General features: G+C 41.1%; 1 protein-coding gene across 2 annotated transcripts; it reads left to right on the forward strand.

Annotated features, from left to right (window-relative positions):
- The first annotated feature begins 943 nt into the window (after nt 1-943).
- TLR4 (toll like receptor 4) lies at nt 944-11,529 on the forward strand. 2 transcript variants are annotated; one of them, XM_058523889.1, is made up of 3 exons: nt 944-1,256; nt 5,364-5,530; nt 8,691-11,529. In XM_058523889.1, exons 1-3 carry the CDS (start codon nt 1,164-1,166, stop codon nt 10,954-10,956), a joined length of 2,526 nt encoding a protein of 841 aa, XP_058379872.1. In that variant the 5' UTR covers nt 944-1,163; the 3' UTR covers nt 10,957-11,529. The 2 variants fall into 2 exon arrangements, with proteins under 2 accessions (XP_058379872.1, XP_058379873.1); XM_058523890.1 differs by lacking the exon at nt 5,364-5,530 and having other exon boundaries at nt 1,168-1,256.
- The last annotated feature ends 3,557 nt before the right edge of the window (nt 11,530-15,086 follow it).

Genomic DNA, 15,086 nt, shown 5'->3' on the forward strand with positions numbered 1-15,086 from the left:
ATGCAAGACAAATGTGATTGTCTCCTTTTTAAAGACCAAGAATGAAGGCTTAGCAACTTGTATCATTTGGCAACTGTCACATGGCTTTATTTTTATAAATTTTATAAATGCAAGCCTTTGTTGTAATTAAAAACTATTATCCCATTTTACAGACCAGAAATTAAGGCTCAGTAGTTTCAGTGACTTGACCATGTCACATGGCCATAAATTACCCAGCCTGGATTTGAATTTCAGTATATTTGATTCTTCATCCCAATCTTTTCCCAATATTCTTGTACTTTTCAAACTGTGTTTCACTGGGGCTTTATTTTCAGTTTCATAAATGTGAGTTTCTTCACAAGATTTTACAAGATTGCACAGCGCTGTGGGCTGAATCATGTCCTCCCAAAGTTCATGCGTTAAAGTCCTAACCCCTGTATCTCAGAATGTGACTGTATTGGGAGTAGGGTCTTCAAACAGGTAATTAAGGAAAAATGAATTCACATGGGTGAGCCCTAATCCAATCTGACTGGTGTCCTAATAAGAAGAGGAGATTAGGACACAGACACACCCAGAGGCAAGAGCATGCAAAGGCAGAGGGAGAAGACGGCCATCTAAAGCCAACGAGAGAGCCTGAGAAGAAATCGACCCTGCTAACACCTTGATTTCAGACTTCTAGGCTCCAGAACTGTGAGGAAATAAATTTCTGTTGTTTAAGCCATCCAGTCTGTGGTATTTTGTTATGGCAACCCCAGGAAACTAACACAGACAGTAAGTTTCCACTGCTAAAACAAAATTGGAAAGGCACCATCCTAGATAGTTACACAGGCTGTTTGACTGGTCTGATTTTTTTTTCCTGAGTTCACTAACCCGGAGGTCAGATGACTTCCTGGGATAAAAGCCAGCTTCCTCTCGCTGTTACTCCAGCCACTGGTCTGCAAACGTTTTCTTCTTCTTCTTCTAACTTCCCCTCCTGTGACAGAGCAGATAAATATTAGAGAAACAAAAGTCCAGAATGCTAAGGTTGCCACTCTCACTTCCTCTGGCCCCTTAAGCTAGCACTGCTTTGAATACAGTCATTGCCGTGGGGAACCGAGCAGGGGAGAGAAGACAGCAGTGCCTCGGAGGCTGCCCTGGTGCGTCATGCTTTCACAGGGCCACTTTTGGTCGCAGAAAATGCCAGGATGATGCCGCCCACCCGCCTGGCTGGGACTCTGATCCCAGCCATGGCCTTCCTCTCCTGCCTGAGACCTGAGACCTGGGACCCTTGTGTGCAGGTATGTGGTGGCGTCAGCTCATCTGCTGTGAGCTTTGCCTTGCTTCTGAAATACTGCTCTCTGCCCAGAACTTCCCACTGTGGGCTCTACTTAGTTTCATTTGCTAAAAGGAGTCAAATTACCTGAAAGACTTGAGAAGCCACAGGCACCAAATAATTCGTGGTTACCAGACACTAACAGGCAGCCATGGGGTCGTGTTCCATTTAGGACTTTAAGTGCTAATAGGGGCTTTACGTCAGATACACCTGCTTAAAATCACTGTTCTTCACCTTCTGGGCTGTGTGACCTTGAAGAAGTTATTAAACCTCTCTGAGACTAATTTTCACATCTATAAAATAATTGTAATGATACCTCATTCAATAGAGAGTTCTAAGAAGGTGCCTTCCTGTCCTCCCTTCCCACTGGTGGTTTGTACACTCAGCTTCGAGCAGTCACTTTGCCCCTTTCAATGTCAGGAAGAAGATGGTTTTCTGTTTCTTAATAGAAAGAACTTTCAAAGTGGATTTCAGACTTCTGAATCTAGTCATAGTTCTGTCCAAAGGATGAAAAGAAAAGAGATTGGAAAAGAAAAAGAGAGAGAAACAGAGAAAGAGACACAGAGAGAGATAAAGAGAGAAGAAAAAAGAGAGAGAGGGAAAGATGTAAAATATCAGCTAATCCAGTGGTTTCTTTCTTTGTGAAACACCAGCCAGCTAATGATCTCATTCGTGATGGATCTCTTGTTTTTCCCCTGCGTGGACTTCACAGTTGCTTTGAAGCCCATGATAGAACCAAACAGCCAAAACAATGCCCTGGGATTTAGGCTGTGGCAGGGTCAGAAACAAGAAAAGCATAACCAGCCAGAGTCCTAAAATTGAGGACATGGGGGAATAGTGCACCTTAATATGTACCAAAGACACATTTGTTATCTCCAAGTCGTGTATGCTCCCAGTTCCCCACTTCTCGTCCTCCTCTCTGTGTGCCTCCTGCTGCTAGGTTAATGGGGATAGATCCTCCAATCAAGGTCATCTCCACTCTTGGATCCTCCCTTTCCCCACGTTCCCTATTCTCTCAGTCTCCAAAACCTGTCCAACCTCAGTGCCACCAAGGGCAGGTCCTCAGTTCCCTTGGCCTTGACTCTTGGATAGTGACTGGTCTCCTGACTCCATAGCCTGCTTCCTTTAATTCACTCTGCACATTTTTGTTTGTTGTTTATTTGTTGTTTTTCCTGAGATTCGGTTCTAACAAACTGCCCTCCTTAAAAGCTTATGCTAACTCTCCATTGCTATTAGAACTGTTTGTTACCTCAGGGCCTTTGCACTGGCTATTTCCTCTAGCTAGAATGCTTTTCCCCTAGATCATTGCTGCCCAATGGTAATATCATGTGGGTCACATGATATTATTTAAATAACAAATTTAACTAAATTCTTATTTAACTAAATTAACTAAATTTTAACTAACTAAGTATAAAACATACTTTTAAATCTTCTAGTAGCCACATTAAAAGAATGAAAAGAGGGTCAGCCCCGGTTGCCTAGTGGTTAGTTTTGGCACACTCCACTTCGGCAGTCCGGGTTCAGTTCCTGGGCGCAGACCTATACCACTGGTCAGTGGCCATGCTGTGGTGGTGGCCCACATGCAAAATAGAGGAAGATTTTCAACAGATGTTAGCTCAGGGCAAATCTTCCTCAGCAAAAAAATAAAAAATAAAAAATAAATAAATAAAAAGAAACAGGTGAATTTAATTTTAATAATATTTTTATTTAACCCAGTATATTCAAAATATTTTTCAAGATGTAATATATACTAAAGTATTAATAAGATATTTTACATTCTTTCTTTGGTACTAAGTCTTGGAGATTTAGTACATGTTTTACATTTACCATATGTCTCAGTTTAGACTATTCACATTTCTCATGCTCAATAGCTGTGTGTGGCTAGTGGCTACCCTATTGGACAGTGCAGGCCTAGATATTTTCATGGCTTAATCCCTCACTTTATTCATATTTCTGCTTAAATGTCACCACCTCCAGGAGGTCTTTCTTGATCACCTCATATAGAACTCCCCACCCACATATTTGCCTCTAATCTCGTGTTGCTTTATTTTTTAATAGCACGCCATTATATATTTTTTGTTTATTGTTTGTCTTTCCCTTTGAAACGGAATCTATGAGAGAGAGAGATCATTACTGGTTTTGTTTATCACTATATCCCAGTGCCTCGCACATAGAAATTGATCAATTTATATGTGTTAAATGATTAAAAGTATTGCCACAGGACAAAGTACGAGGCCCTCCTGGCCTGGCTCTGGCTTCCCCTCTGGCTTTGGTTTCACCACTCTCACCATGTGCCAGCTGATCTGAACTAGTTTTTCACCCCTCCTTACACTGTTCTCTCCTTCTTCCTCTTTCCATGTATCCAAATCTTACTCATCCTTCAAGACCCACTTCGAAAACTTCTCTTTCTCAGAAGCCTTCTGCGATCCCTGGATCCGGAATTGATATCTACCTTTTCTGAACCAAAGGAAATATTTTCCGAGCGTTTCCAATATGGTCCTTTTTAGTGATGTGAGTTGTGCTCCTCTCTGAACCCTTCCTCTATCTAGATTGTGAGATCATTGATGTCAGGAGCCACATCACGTTGGTCTTTGTACTGCCTGCAGCACTTAGCAGAAAATGCCTACCATTTGGATTTCAACAAACTTCCATTCCATCAGTTATTCATTCATTTATTCACCAAATATTTACTAAGCATTAACCATTTGCCAGGCACCATCCTGAGTGCTGGAGGCATAGCAGAGAGCAAGACTATCAAAGCTTACAATCTAGTGAGGGAAATAAACAATATACACGGAACAGTGACGTGGACAATGTAATGTTAGATAGTGATGCATCCTGTGAATGAGGATAAAAGAGGGTAATGGAAGAGTGTCTGGAACCATCCTCTATTAGACAGTATAGTCTGGGAGGCTCCTCTGAAGGGTAACATATAAGCAGACATGTGAATGAAGTGAGGAACTACACATATGGCCTGTGAGACTCTATCCATATTACTGCGTCTCTCTGAATTTTTCTCCTTTAAAAGGTTTATTTGAATATTAACTTAAAGTACATAACATATAAGAAATATCCCAGCATATAGTGAGGTATTAATAATAGCTAATAATAATAATTTTTAACATTTATTGATCATTTATACTGTAATAGGCTTTGAGATAATCTCTTTAAATACCGCATCTCATTTAATCCTTTTAACATTCTATTGGTTTTAAGCAACAGGAAACTAAAATTAGCTGGGTTAAACAAGGAATTTTGTTAAAGAAATCAGAGAATTCAGAAATTAAATGGGAGGATAGAGAATAGGACTTACAAAGAATTTGAGAATGTATCATAGAAACCAGCACAGGAACCAAGGCAGCATAAAGCATTTGACCTTATCTACTAGGTTCCACCACCGGAGTCCATGCACTCCAAAGATGTTCCCCCATTTCTGTATCGCTTGCTCAAAGGTCAGTGTGCCAAGGGACAGAATGCAATTGGCAAAAATTGGGCAATGAGTAAGGGAGGTCTGGACACCTTGACTAGCGCTCTCCCCAAGGCTGTGTACTATAGGGTGTGGGTGTTTAGAAAAAAAAAAGCCTCGCCCCAAACCATATGGAAGACCTGGGGTGAAGCCCTGAGCTTTTGGACTCCAGAGCCTCAGCTCTTTACCACTTGACTCCATTACTTCTTGCTAGATGCTGCCATTGTTATAGTGGCATTTAGACCATTGGGTACATAGCAGGTGCTCTTTCCTTCATAATCTAGAGTAAGATGTTTAATAAGTGTGAAGTGAGTGAATAAATAAATGGATGGATGGATGGTTTGATAGATGATGGGATGGAAAAAGGTTGACTGGATGGATTGACGGATAGATGAATAGATGGCCAGATGGATGATTGGATGGATGGATGGATAGATAAAAGGACGGTCAGATGGATGATTAGATGGATGGATGGACTGATGAAAGACTGGCACCTATGCTTGTACTAGAGGCCTCCCAGACTCTGGCCTAGGAGAGGGGAGTTGAGAGAGCAGTCTGTTGAAGTGCATGCAGTACGACACTGCATCTAATGTATGATCATTGCAGGTGGTTCCTAACACTACTTACCAATGCATGGAGCTGAATCTCTACAAAATCCCTGACAACATCCCCAAATCAACCAAGAAACTGGACTTGAGCTTTAACCCCCTGAGGCGTTTAGGCAGCCATAGCTTCTCCAACTTCCCAGAACTGCAGGTGCTGGATTTATCCAGGTAATGAACGAGCTTTTACACACTGCACAAAGTGAAATGTTTATTGTTCTGTCATTTCATTCTTAAGCCAGAAAGCCTGGTTGATGGAGTCTCATCTTCATTTACCTATTCATTCATTCAATAGATGTCTTACTTGTTATATAACTTTGGGCAAGCCACCTCCCATCTCCAAGTCTTAGTTTCTTTATCTGTGAAATGAGCTGTTGGATGAAACATTGTTTCTAAGAATAATTCTATCTTTGGATTTTCTTTTAAGTCAGGAGAGAAAATTAACTCAAACTCTTTCATCAGCAGATATCATTGACAACTTGCTATATGTTGTACACTTTGCTACGAAGCAAGTGTATATTGATATATAACAGACAACTGCAGCCATCAAGGAGGGCATATCCACTTGAAAGAGTTAGTATGTTAAAATCTTGAACATGGTGCTGGGCACATAGTAGACATTTGACAAATTATTACCTGGTTCTGATTTTGGATTTTGAACCTAGATAAGGATGATAATATATAACAGTAGGTGATAAGCTATGTGCAAACTAGAGGCAACACATTGAGTTGTTCAGAAGAGGGGCCTTCTTTGCAGTGGGTAGTCAAGAAAAATTTCCTGAACTCAATGGAATTAAATAATGTCTGGAATATTGAAGGTGGAATAGAGGATAGGGAATTAGGAAGATACAAGTAACCCAAGGAGAGAGATGACAAGATCAAAGGAGAACCTCTGCTGTGGGCAGGGAACATGACTACGATTTTCTTTTCTGATGCAGAGAATAAAACATTCATTAGGACAGGTTAAGTTATTGTCATTAGTTTGGGAGAGAAATTGAATCCTAAAATTGTTTTCATCATCAGGGGTCTTATTTAAAAATGGACTAGATAATGGACCATATTCTCTATAAGAGTTTGTGACAAATGCAGAAACATTTTATATACAGCTTTTTATAAAAGAAACTCTTAACAAGACTAAGGGCATAGTACAAAAATCCTCTTTAGAGCAGATATTTCTGTAGAATGTGAGCATCTGACGTTTTATGCTCTAACTTGGATATTAAAGGGGAGATGAGCATTTTAAAGACAGTGGTGTAGATCACAGAGTCCTGTGGGGGTCACAAGACGTGAGCCAGGGCCTCCTCCAACATTTATAACCATGTGGCCTGAGGCATGTCACTTCATATCCCTGAGTTGCAGTTTTCATATCTGTGAAATGGAAATGATGAAACTTATCCCACAGGGTAACATGTGATAATGAATGTTAACATACAATATACATTAAAAACCTTATAAAGTATACTTTATAAGTATAAAATATTATTATAGCATTTCATTAGATTATAAATTTCAGTTTTCTAAGAATTTTTTCAAGAACTGTACTGAGGTAGACAGACCAACCCTTCCCCTTTTCTAAACAAGAAGTAGTTTCTTGTCAACCAACGTCCCTTAAAATTCATCCTTGATCCACCGCATACCCAAGGAACTTCCCTCAGAGGCCTTAAATATGTGCTTAGAGAGAGGCCAGCTCCCCATCTGGTTAACCAGTAGGAGATTCTGAATTAGGGCAAGGACAGACTATAGTACAATACATATCCTTCGCCTATTCATATTGCTTTGTAATGTTGACACACAGTAACTCAACCAGTCTTCTAAGGATGTTTTGCGATGGACCAAGTAACCCTTTTTTTCTTATGGAAACCTAATGATATATTTTTTCCTTTTATAGATGGGGAAACTGAGACTTGGAGAGTTTAAATGATTTATCCACGTTCACATAGCTTGTTCGCAGCAGACCAGAGATTCAAGTTCACACCTCCTGCTTCCAAGTTAAATGTTCTCTTCATCTTAGTACTCTGCTTCTCTTAAGTGATGAGCCCCCATTGATAAGACAGAGGCACAGCAAGACCCCTCCAGCCTTGCCTGATGCATAAAGCAATATACACATAAGATTATGGGCTATAAAATCATATAACTGAAAGGAGCTTGAGGAATAACCAAGTTTAGCTGCCTGTTTAGAAATATGATAACTGAGGCCCACAGCGGAAAAGGAGTTCCCAAGATGGTGAGGTATGAGAGGTCAACAGAGGGAACAGAACCCAGATGTCTTGCCCCCTCTTCCATTGTTCTTTCTACTACACCCACTACCCTCTATCCAGTTACCCATCGATAACAAAAGCTTGGACCAAAATGCTTATTTTACCCATGAACCTCCTGAAAGGAAGAGGGCAAGTGGAGAACACTGCAAATATAATTCAGGATGGACTAGGAAAGGACTCATTTGCAAACCATAACTGGCATGCACTTTCAATGCTAGCAAGAGTTTACCATGAGCTCGCTATTTGTTGGCTGGATAAGAGCCTTGACTCTAGGACACCTCTCTGAACGTTGTGTATAGTGTGGCTTCCATTTCTCTTGGGGTAAAATTCAAAATCCTTTATCTGGTCCGTAAACTTCTGCCTTGTTTGTAACCTCCTTTCTCCACAACCCCATCTCACACCCCCCCCACTTCCCTCTCTGTACTCCAGACGTAGAAGCTGTTTCTCACAGTTCCTACATGTATCACGGCTGCTGCCTACCTCAGGGTTTTTATATCTGCTGTTGAGCTCACTTCCTTTTCCTGTTAATTCCTACTCACCTTTCAGATTTCAACTTAAGTGTTCTCAGAGAAGCCTGATTTAATCCTCCTTGTCTACATCCCTTCTATTGATGTAAACTCGCTCTTTTCTATCTCTTTGAAATTGACATTCGCCAGACATTTATCATGCCTAACAGCTAACAACTATCTCTATCATCTCTAATAATTGGATGTATAATTGCAATTACATGTGGCAGGAAATGGTTAAGGCTGATCCAAGGCTGTTACCTACTCTATCAGCCATACAGTCTTCATGTGCCCCAATGATTAACCTTTAACTGATTTCCTTCTGATGGATTTGCTGCCTCTACTTAGCATGTGCGCCTAGTGTGATAAAAAGAGTATCAATAATCCCCAATCTTCAGCTCTTCTTATTTGCTCATGCCATCATCTGCCTTGATTGATATCTTTGCCTATATACAATCATATGGCGTGTCACATCTGTGTGAAGAGCTAAATGACTGGGGTTGTCATTCCATTTTGGGTTTTTATTCAATAGAAATACTATATAATCTGTTTCTCTTTTCCCTGCAGATGTGAAATACAGATGATTGAAGATGATGCATATCAGGGTCTAAACCATCTCTCCACTTTGATATTAACGGGAAATCCTATCCAGAAGTTAGCCCTGGGAGCCTTTTCTGGACTCTCAAGTTTACAGACTTTGGTGGCCGTGGAGACAAACCTTGCATCTCTAGAGGATTTCCCCATTGGACATCTCAAAACCTTGAAGGAGCTTAATGTGGCTCACAATCTTATCCATTCCTTCCAATTACCTGAATATTTTTCTAACATGCCCCACCTGGAGCACTTGGACCTTTTCAATAACAAGATCCAAAATATTTATCATAAAGACTTGCATGTTCTACGTCAAATGCCCCTAATCAGCCTCTCTTTAGACTTGTCCCTGAACCCTTTAGATTTTATCCAACCAGGTGCCTTTAAAGAAATTAAGCTCAATGAACTGACTTTGAGAAGTAATTTTGATAGTATAGATGTAATGAAAACTTGTATTGAAGGTCTGGCTGGTTTAAAAATCAATCGGTTGGTTCTGGGACAATTTAAAAATGAAAGGAACTTGAAAAGATTTGACAAATCTGTCCTGGAGGGACTGTGCAATATGACCATTGAAGAATTCCGAGCAGCACACTTTGATGACTTCTCAGAGGATTCTATTGACTTATTTAATTGTTTGGCAAATGTTTCTAAAATTTCTCTGGTGAGTCTGGATTTAAGCGAGCTAAAGAGTTTTCCTAAAAGTTTCAGATGGCAAGCCTTAGAATCGGTTAAGTGTAACTTTGAACAATTTCCCATGTTGGAGCTCCCCTCTCTCAAAAGGTTAGTTTTTACTTCCAACAGAGGTTTGAACAGTTTTACAGAAGTTAAGCTACCAAGCCTTGAGTTTCTAGATCTCAGTAGAAATGGCTTGAGTTTCAAGGGTTGCTGTTCTTGGCGTGATCTGGAGACAACCAGACTGAAGCATTTAGATCTGAGCTTCAATGACGTTATTACCATGAGTTCAAACTTCATGGGCTTAGAGCAACTAGAATATCTGGATTTCCAGCATTCCAATTTGAAACAGGGCAATGATTTTCCAGTATTTCTATCACTCAAAAACCTCCGTTACCTTGATATTTCTTACACTAACACCCGAGTTGTCTTCCATGGCGTCTTTGATGGTTTGGTCAGCCTCCAAGTCTTAAAAATGGCTGGCAATTCTTTTAAGGACAACTCCCTTCCAAATGTCTTCAGAGCACTGACTAACCTGACCTCTCTGGACCTCTCAAAGTGTCAACTGGAACAGGTGTCCCAGGAGGCATTTTACTCACTCCCTAGACTTCGGTTGCTAAATATGAGTTACAACAACCTCTTGTCCTTGGACACACTTCCTTACAAACCTCTCCACTCCCTCCAGATTCTGGATTGCAGTTTTAACCGTATAGTGGCCTCCAAGGGGCAAGAACTACAACATTTTCCAAGTAGCCTAGCTTCCTTAAATCTTACTCAGAATGACTTTGCTTGTGTTTGTGAACACCAGAGTTTCCTGCAATGGGTCAAGGACCAGAGGGACATCTTGGTGGACGTTGAACAACTGGTGTGTGCAAAATCTTCAGATATGCAGGGCATGCCCGTGCTGAGTTTTAGGAACGCCACCTGTCAGATGAACAAGACTATCATTGGCATATCAGTTTTCGCTGTACTCACGGTTTCTGTGGTAGTAGTTCTGGTCTATAAGTTCTATTTCCACCTGATGCTTCTTGCTGGCTGCAAAAAGTATGGGAAAGGTGAAAGCACCTATGATGCCTTCGTTATCTACTCAAGCCACGACGAAGACTGGGTGAGGAATGAATTGGTAAAGAACTTGGAGGAGGGGGTGCCCCCCTTTCAGCTCTGCCTTCACTACAGAGACTTTATTCCTGGTGTGGCCATCGCCGCCAACATCATCCAGGAGGGTTTCCACAAAAGCCGGAAGGTTATTGTCGTGGTGTCCCAGCACTTCATCCAGAGCCGATGGTGTATCTTTGAGTATGAGATTGCCCAGACCTGGCAGTTTCTGAACAGTCATGCTGGCATCATCTTCATCGTCCTGCAGAAGTTGGAGAAGTCCTTGCTTCGGCAGCAGGTGGAACTGTATCGCCTTCTCAGCAGGAACACTTACCTGGAGTGGGAGGACAGTGTCCTGGGGCGGCACATCTTCTGGAGACGACTCAGAAAAGCCTTGCTGGATGGTAAAACATGGAGTCCAGAAGAAACAGCAGATGCAGAAAGCAACCAGCATGATGCAGAAAACTCCACCTGAGGAGGAAACACCCCTGAGGTGCTTCTGGCCCAGCTGGACCCAATACTTGTTCAGTTAATGAGTATTAAGTGCTGCAAAATACCAGGCATTGTGCTAAGGGCAGGGGATTCAGGGATGCACAAGATATGCAGGGCTGCTAACCTCATGGAGTTTACAGTGCAGAGGGAATAAATACTGTGCTAAACTACAGAACCTCCAGCTGGATGTTTCAACCAAGTCAGCTAAGGAGTCCATGACGGGGAAAGTCAACTCAACTCTTAGCCCATCAGATTGAATTAAAACTAAGAGACTGGGCCCCAGTGAGATCAGAAAAGGACAGAGTTCTTCTCCTGAGTCCTTTGAATGGAAACCACCTCGTATTTGACGTTTTAGCCATCCAAAAACAAAGCAGTTTTGATAGTTTCAATTGAACTGGGTCTTGGCTCACTTTTCCCTTTTCTACTGAATACCATTTCAATTCTTCTTGGTGACTCAGAAGGCTCTTGATTCAGATACTCCCTCCACTTTAAGTCAGTTTCCTTACGAAGGTTAAAATCCTGTGACTAATTCCTAAGGAAATCTGATTAACCCATATTCACGAACATCCTGGTCATTCTTTAGCGTGTTCTATTTATTTAGTTCCTGAAATATTTTTGTTTTTATAAATCCAGTTCTCATTTTTCACATCTTCTCTATAAACCCTTATCATAAATAAGGTTGTTAGAGAGAGACATGCTGGAAATATCTGTATTCAACCACTATCTTTCAAACAAATACGTAAAATACACTGTCACTTGATGCCATTCTAAAGTTATCGCCTACTAAGTTATGACTGTCATGAAGGCAGTATTAAAATAATTTGGTTAAAAGTGCCACTTGTAATAGAGAGAGACAAGCCCAACTTCCTGGTCTCATAGTGAGCAATTCGGGCTAGAGGAAGGCAAGAGGTAGGAAGACCACAGGAGGTCAGCTCTTCTTGAGGATCCCAGAAACATATGGGCTGATAAAGCTGGGGTTATCACATGACAAGAGTTACAGCAAAGGTTTCTTCTACAGCAAATGAGTATTGTTTGATGGAACATTGAATCCCTCAGGGAATTGTGAAATGATTCAAGGTAGGGAGCACACATTGCTGCTTCCTGCTGGGTATCACTCCATGACCACATTTAGGAGAAGGTAGATGTTATCACTGAGAAAATGATATCCTTGACACTTATGTGGGTCATGTAAGGGGAGTGCTCAGAAAAGCACACTCATCCAACTTCCCCAGAATGGCACATTCAAAGAAAGAGCAATGAGGACATTTGGAAAACACAGTTGTCAAAAACTGGAAGGATGGCCACGCTTAGGAGTGTGTTTATAATGGCGTTTCAGATTGTATTTTGGTCTGAACGTGGTTGGAGTTGCTAAACATGCCTGGGTGTGTTTGTAGGCCTTACGTGCTAGTGAAAATGGATGTACATTTTTGCACACATGCCTCTACATGTTCCTGGCCGTGTTCGTGTGTATGCAAGAGCGTATGTGTCTGTGTGACCATATCTGCATGGAAGAGAGTGTTATTGTATTGTAAGGGGACTATGTGTGTATGTGGATGTCTACAGAAGCTTGAGATAGGTTCTCTACTCTTGTGTTTGTACATGATTTTTTATATACAAATGTCTGCATTAGATTCTGGCATGTGTATGTCCAGGCTATACGTGTGTGTGCCTGTGTTCATATTTGAGTATGCGTTCTGCAGATGTGTGTTATTTCAAGCAACTATACAAGACTCCAAGGAGGAAAATCAAAATATAACTGTTTCCTGTATACAAAGTTGACACTGGCCTCCTTCCCATCAGTCCCCTCTCCCAGATGGGAATTCCCAAAGTGAGAACTCTCAAAATTGCAGGTGAGGTGGACAAGAAAAGAAAGAAATGACGTGACAAAAACTGAAGGGGAAGAAAGAGGAAAGTCAGGCCTAGGAACAGATTCTTCGAATTCATTTAAATTCTCTGGATTAAAGAGAGGTGAAGAGTGGAAGAGGGAGAAATTAATACTAATTAGAATGCCTTAAATTTGTGTAATACCCTACAACTTGGAACATATGCACACAATTATAACCACATTTGAATCTCTTCTTATCCAGGTGAGGTATCAGGTTAAGAATTAGTTTCTCCATTTTGCTGATGTAAAACATGAAGTTCAAGGAAGCAAATGTATTGTCAATAGGCCACAGAATATACAAGTGGCAGGGCCTGAAGTTGGGCCTACAGCCGACTCAGGGCAGCTCACTTTCCACTATACCCCATTACTTCACACTTAAAGTTGGCAAAATGAGAAGTGAAACCCTTGCAGTCCTCTGTGTGGTTGACACTAGTCAAGCGCTTTTCACTGAAACCATGAATCATTAGGCAAATACATATGCATATATATATTATATATACCAAATGATTTACTTATAACACATTTCTTTCCACAAAGAATGTGAGGGAGACTCAAATAAAGTATACATGGACTTAAGGTCAATCAATGAGAACTAGAATATCTGGACAAAGGACAAAAAAACTAGGCAAAAAGAGGAAAGAAAGACACCCAGAGTAAGCTGTAGCGTAGTGTCTTCCTGTCCTACCTCCTGAGAGAACCCCTGGTGTTTGGGATGGTGTGGCTTTTGGTGAGAACTCACCTTCACCACTTCCCATGTCTGCCTTGGGTTTCACATCTCTGAGAGCCTAGCTAACTCAAATACAAAATGAGGAAAGAATATTACTCTGTAAAGCTGTGGTAAGTATTAAAAATAACGTGTTCAATACGAGGGACACTATTTTTTTTTGGGTGAGTAATCCTCTGGGACTTTATAAAGGGGGCACAAGGAGAAATATTGAGTTGTCTTTTCAATAACAGCATTTAGTAATCACTGTTTTCCCAGCCTGTGGGACCACAAGAGGACTACAACCGTAATTAGGCAGTCTCTTTCTGACTCAGCCTCTGCTCATGGGATTGTTAGAACCCCAGCCTCCTTCTGGACTATATATCCTTTCTAGAAACCCAGAAATTTCTGGATTACATGAATTCACAAGAGTCCTCACAAGAATGACAGAGCTCTGTGATGGTGGAGAGCATGTCTGTACATCCTTGGCCTCCCCAGTCCTGAGCTCCCTTACTGGCACAAAGCAGACAGACAACACCTGTTCAATTGAAGAATTGATGAATGAGTGAAAAATCATCTCTACAGAGGATGTTGTCCTCCATGCCTCCCAGTCAAGGCCACCAAGTCCCAGACCATAGTTCTCTGCTGCCCATGCAGTTCCTGGGTCTCTCGACTTCCACTGCTCTCTCCTCTTGTTGTCTGCATGGATGTTCTCAACCACTTCCTCCACTTGGTTCCTTAACTCCAAGTATTCCAAAAGTTACTTTTCAGAAGCAAGGAAGAAGATTTCTTTAATAATAGTTATCCTTAATGGCTATTTTTAGGCTCTATTCTACTGCTTTATGTAGGATATTTAATTTAAATTCCCACAGCTTGTCTACAAGATGGGCACTAGTAATCTCAGCATTCTTACCCATTAGGAAATGAAGGCTTAGAGACTGTAAGTAACCTATCCAAAGTCACACAGCTAGTAAATGGCAGAGCTTAGGTTTAAACCCAGTCTCTCTGATACTAATAGCCAACTATGTTAGATGCTTTCTGTAATGTCTTCCTCCTGTTTTTTCTAGAGATATGAATGCTACTCCTCTTTATTTTTATTTTCTCTTTTCTATTGCTGGAGCTCAATACTAGAACCCAGATATGAAGGTTGAGACAAAGGACAGGCGTTGGGCTGGAGGATAAGCTGTGTAAGAGAGATCAGGCAGTACTTGAAATCAACCATTTACTCCGACAATGATGGACTAAGCCTCTCCCACTTCAACTCTCTTTCCCAATGCAGTAAATTCTTTCCCATGAGGCACCCAGGACTTTCATGCAAACAGGTCCACCCAAAGGGCCTTCCAGATAGGCCCAGCTGTTTCTGTATTTATAGCAATACCCACTATCCTTCATTCACTCAGTGATCCTTTCTGCCACATGGTTTTAAATAAGGCTGTTCCTTTCAATGTCTTCGTTAAATGGCAGGGATGTGTCATTGGAAATGAACTTAAGAAGAAGGTTTAGCTGATATAGTCTGAGTTCATTG

Source organism: Diceros bicornis, chromosome 28 (assembly GCF_020826845.1).
Source record: "Diceros bicornis minor isolate mBicDic1 chromosome 28, mDicBic1.mat.cur, whole genome shotgun sequence".
Lineage (NCBI taxonomy): Eukaryota > Metazoa > Chordata > Mammalia > Perissodactyla > Rhinocerotidae > Diceros > Diceros bicornis.

Excerpts from the sequence above, each read along its gene's own strand:
- TLR4 (XM_058523889.1), top strand. The coding sequence starts at position 1,164 with ATGATGCCGCCCACCCGCCTGGCTGGGACTCTGATCCCAGCCATGGCC. Across the intron at positions 1,257-5,363 it reads CCTGGGACCCTTGTGTGCAG|GTGGTTCCTAACACTACTTA; the intron begins GTATGTGGTGGC and ends TGATCATTGCAG. Across the intron at positions 5,531-8,690 it reads CAGGTGCTGGATTTATCCAG|ATGTGAAATACAGATGATTG; the intron begins GTAATGAACGAG and ends TTTTCCCTGCAG.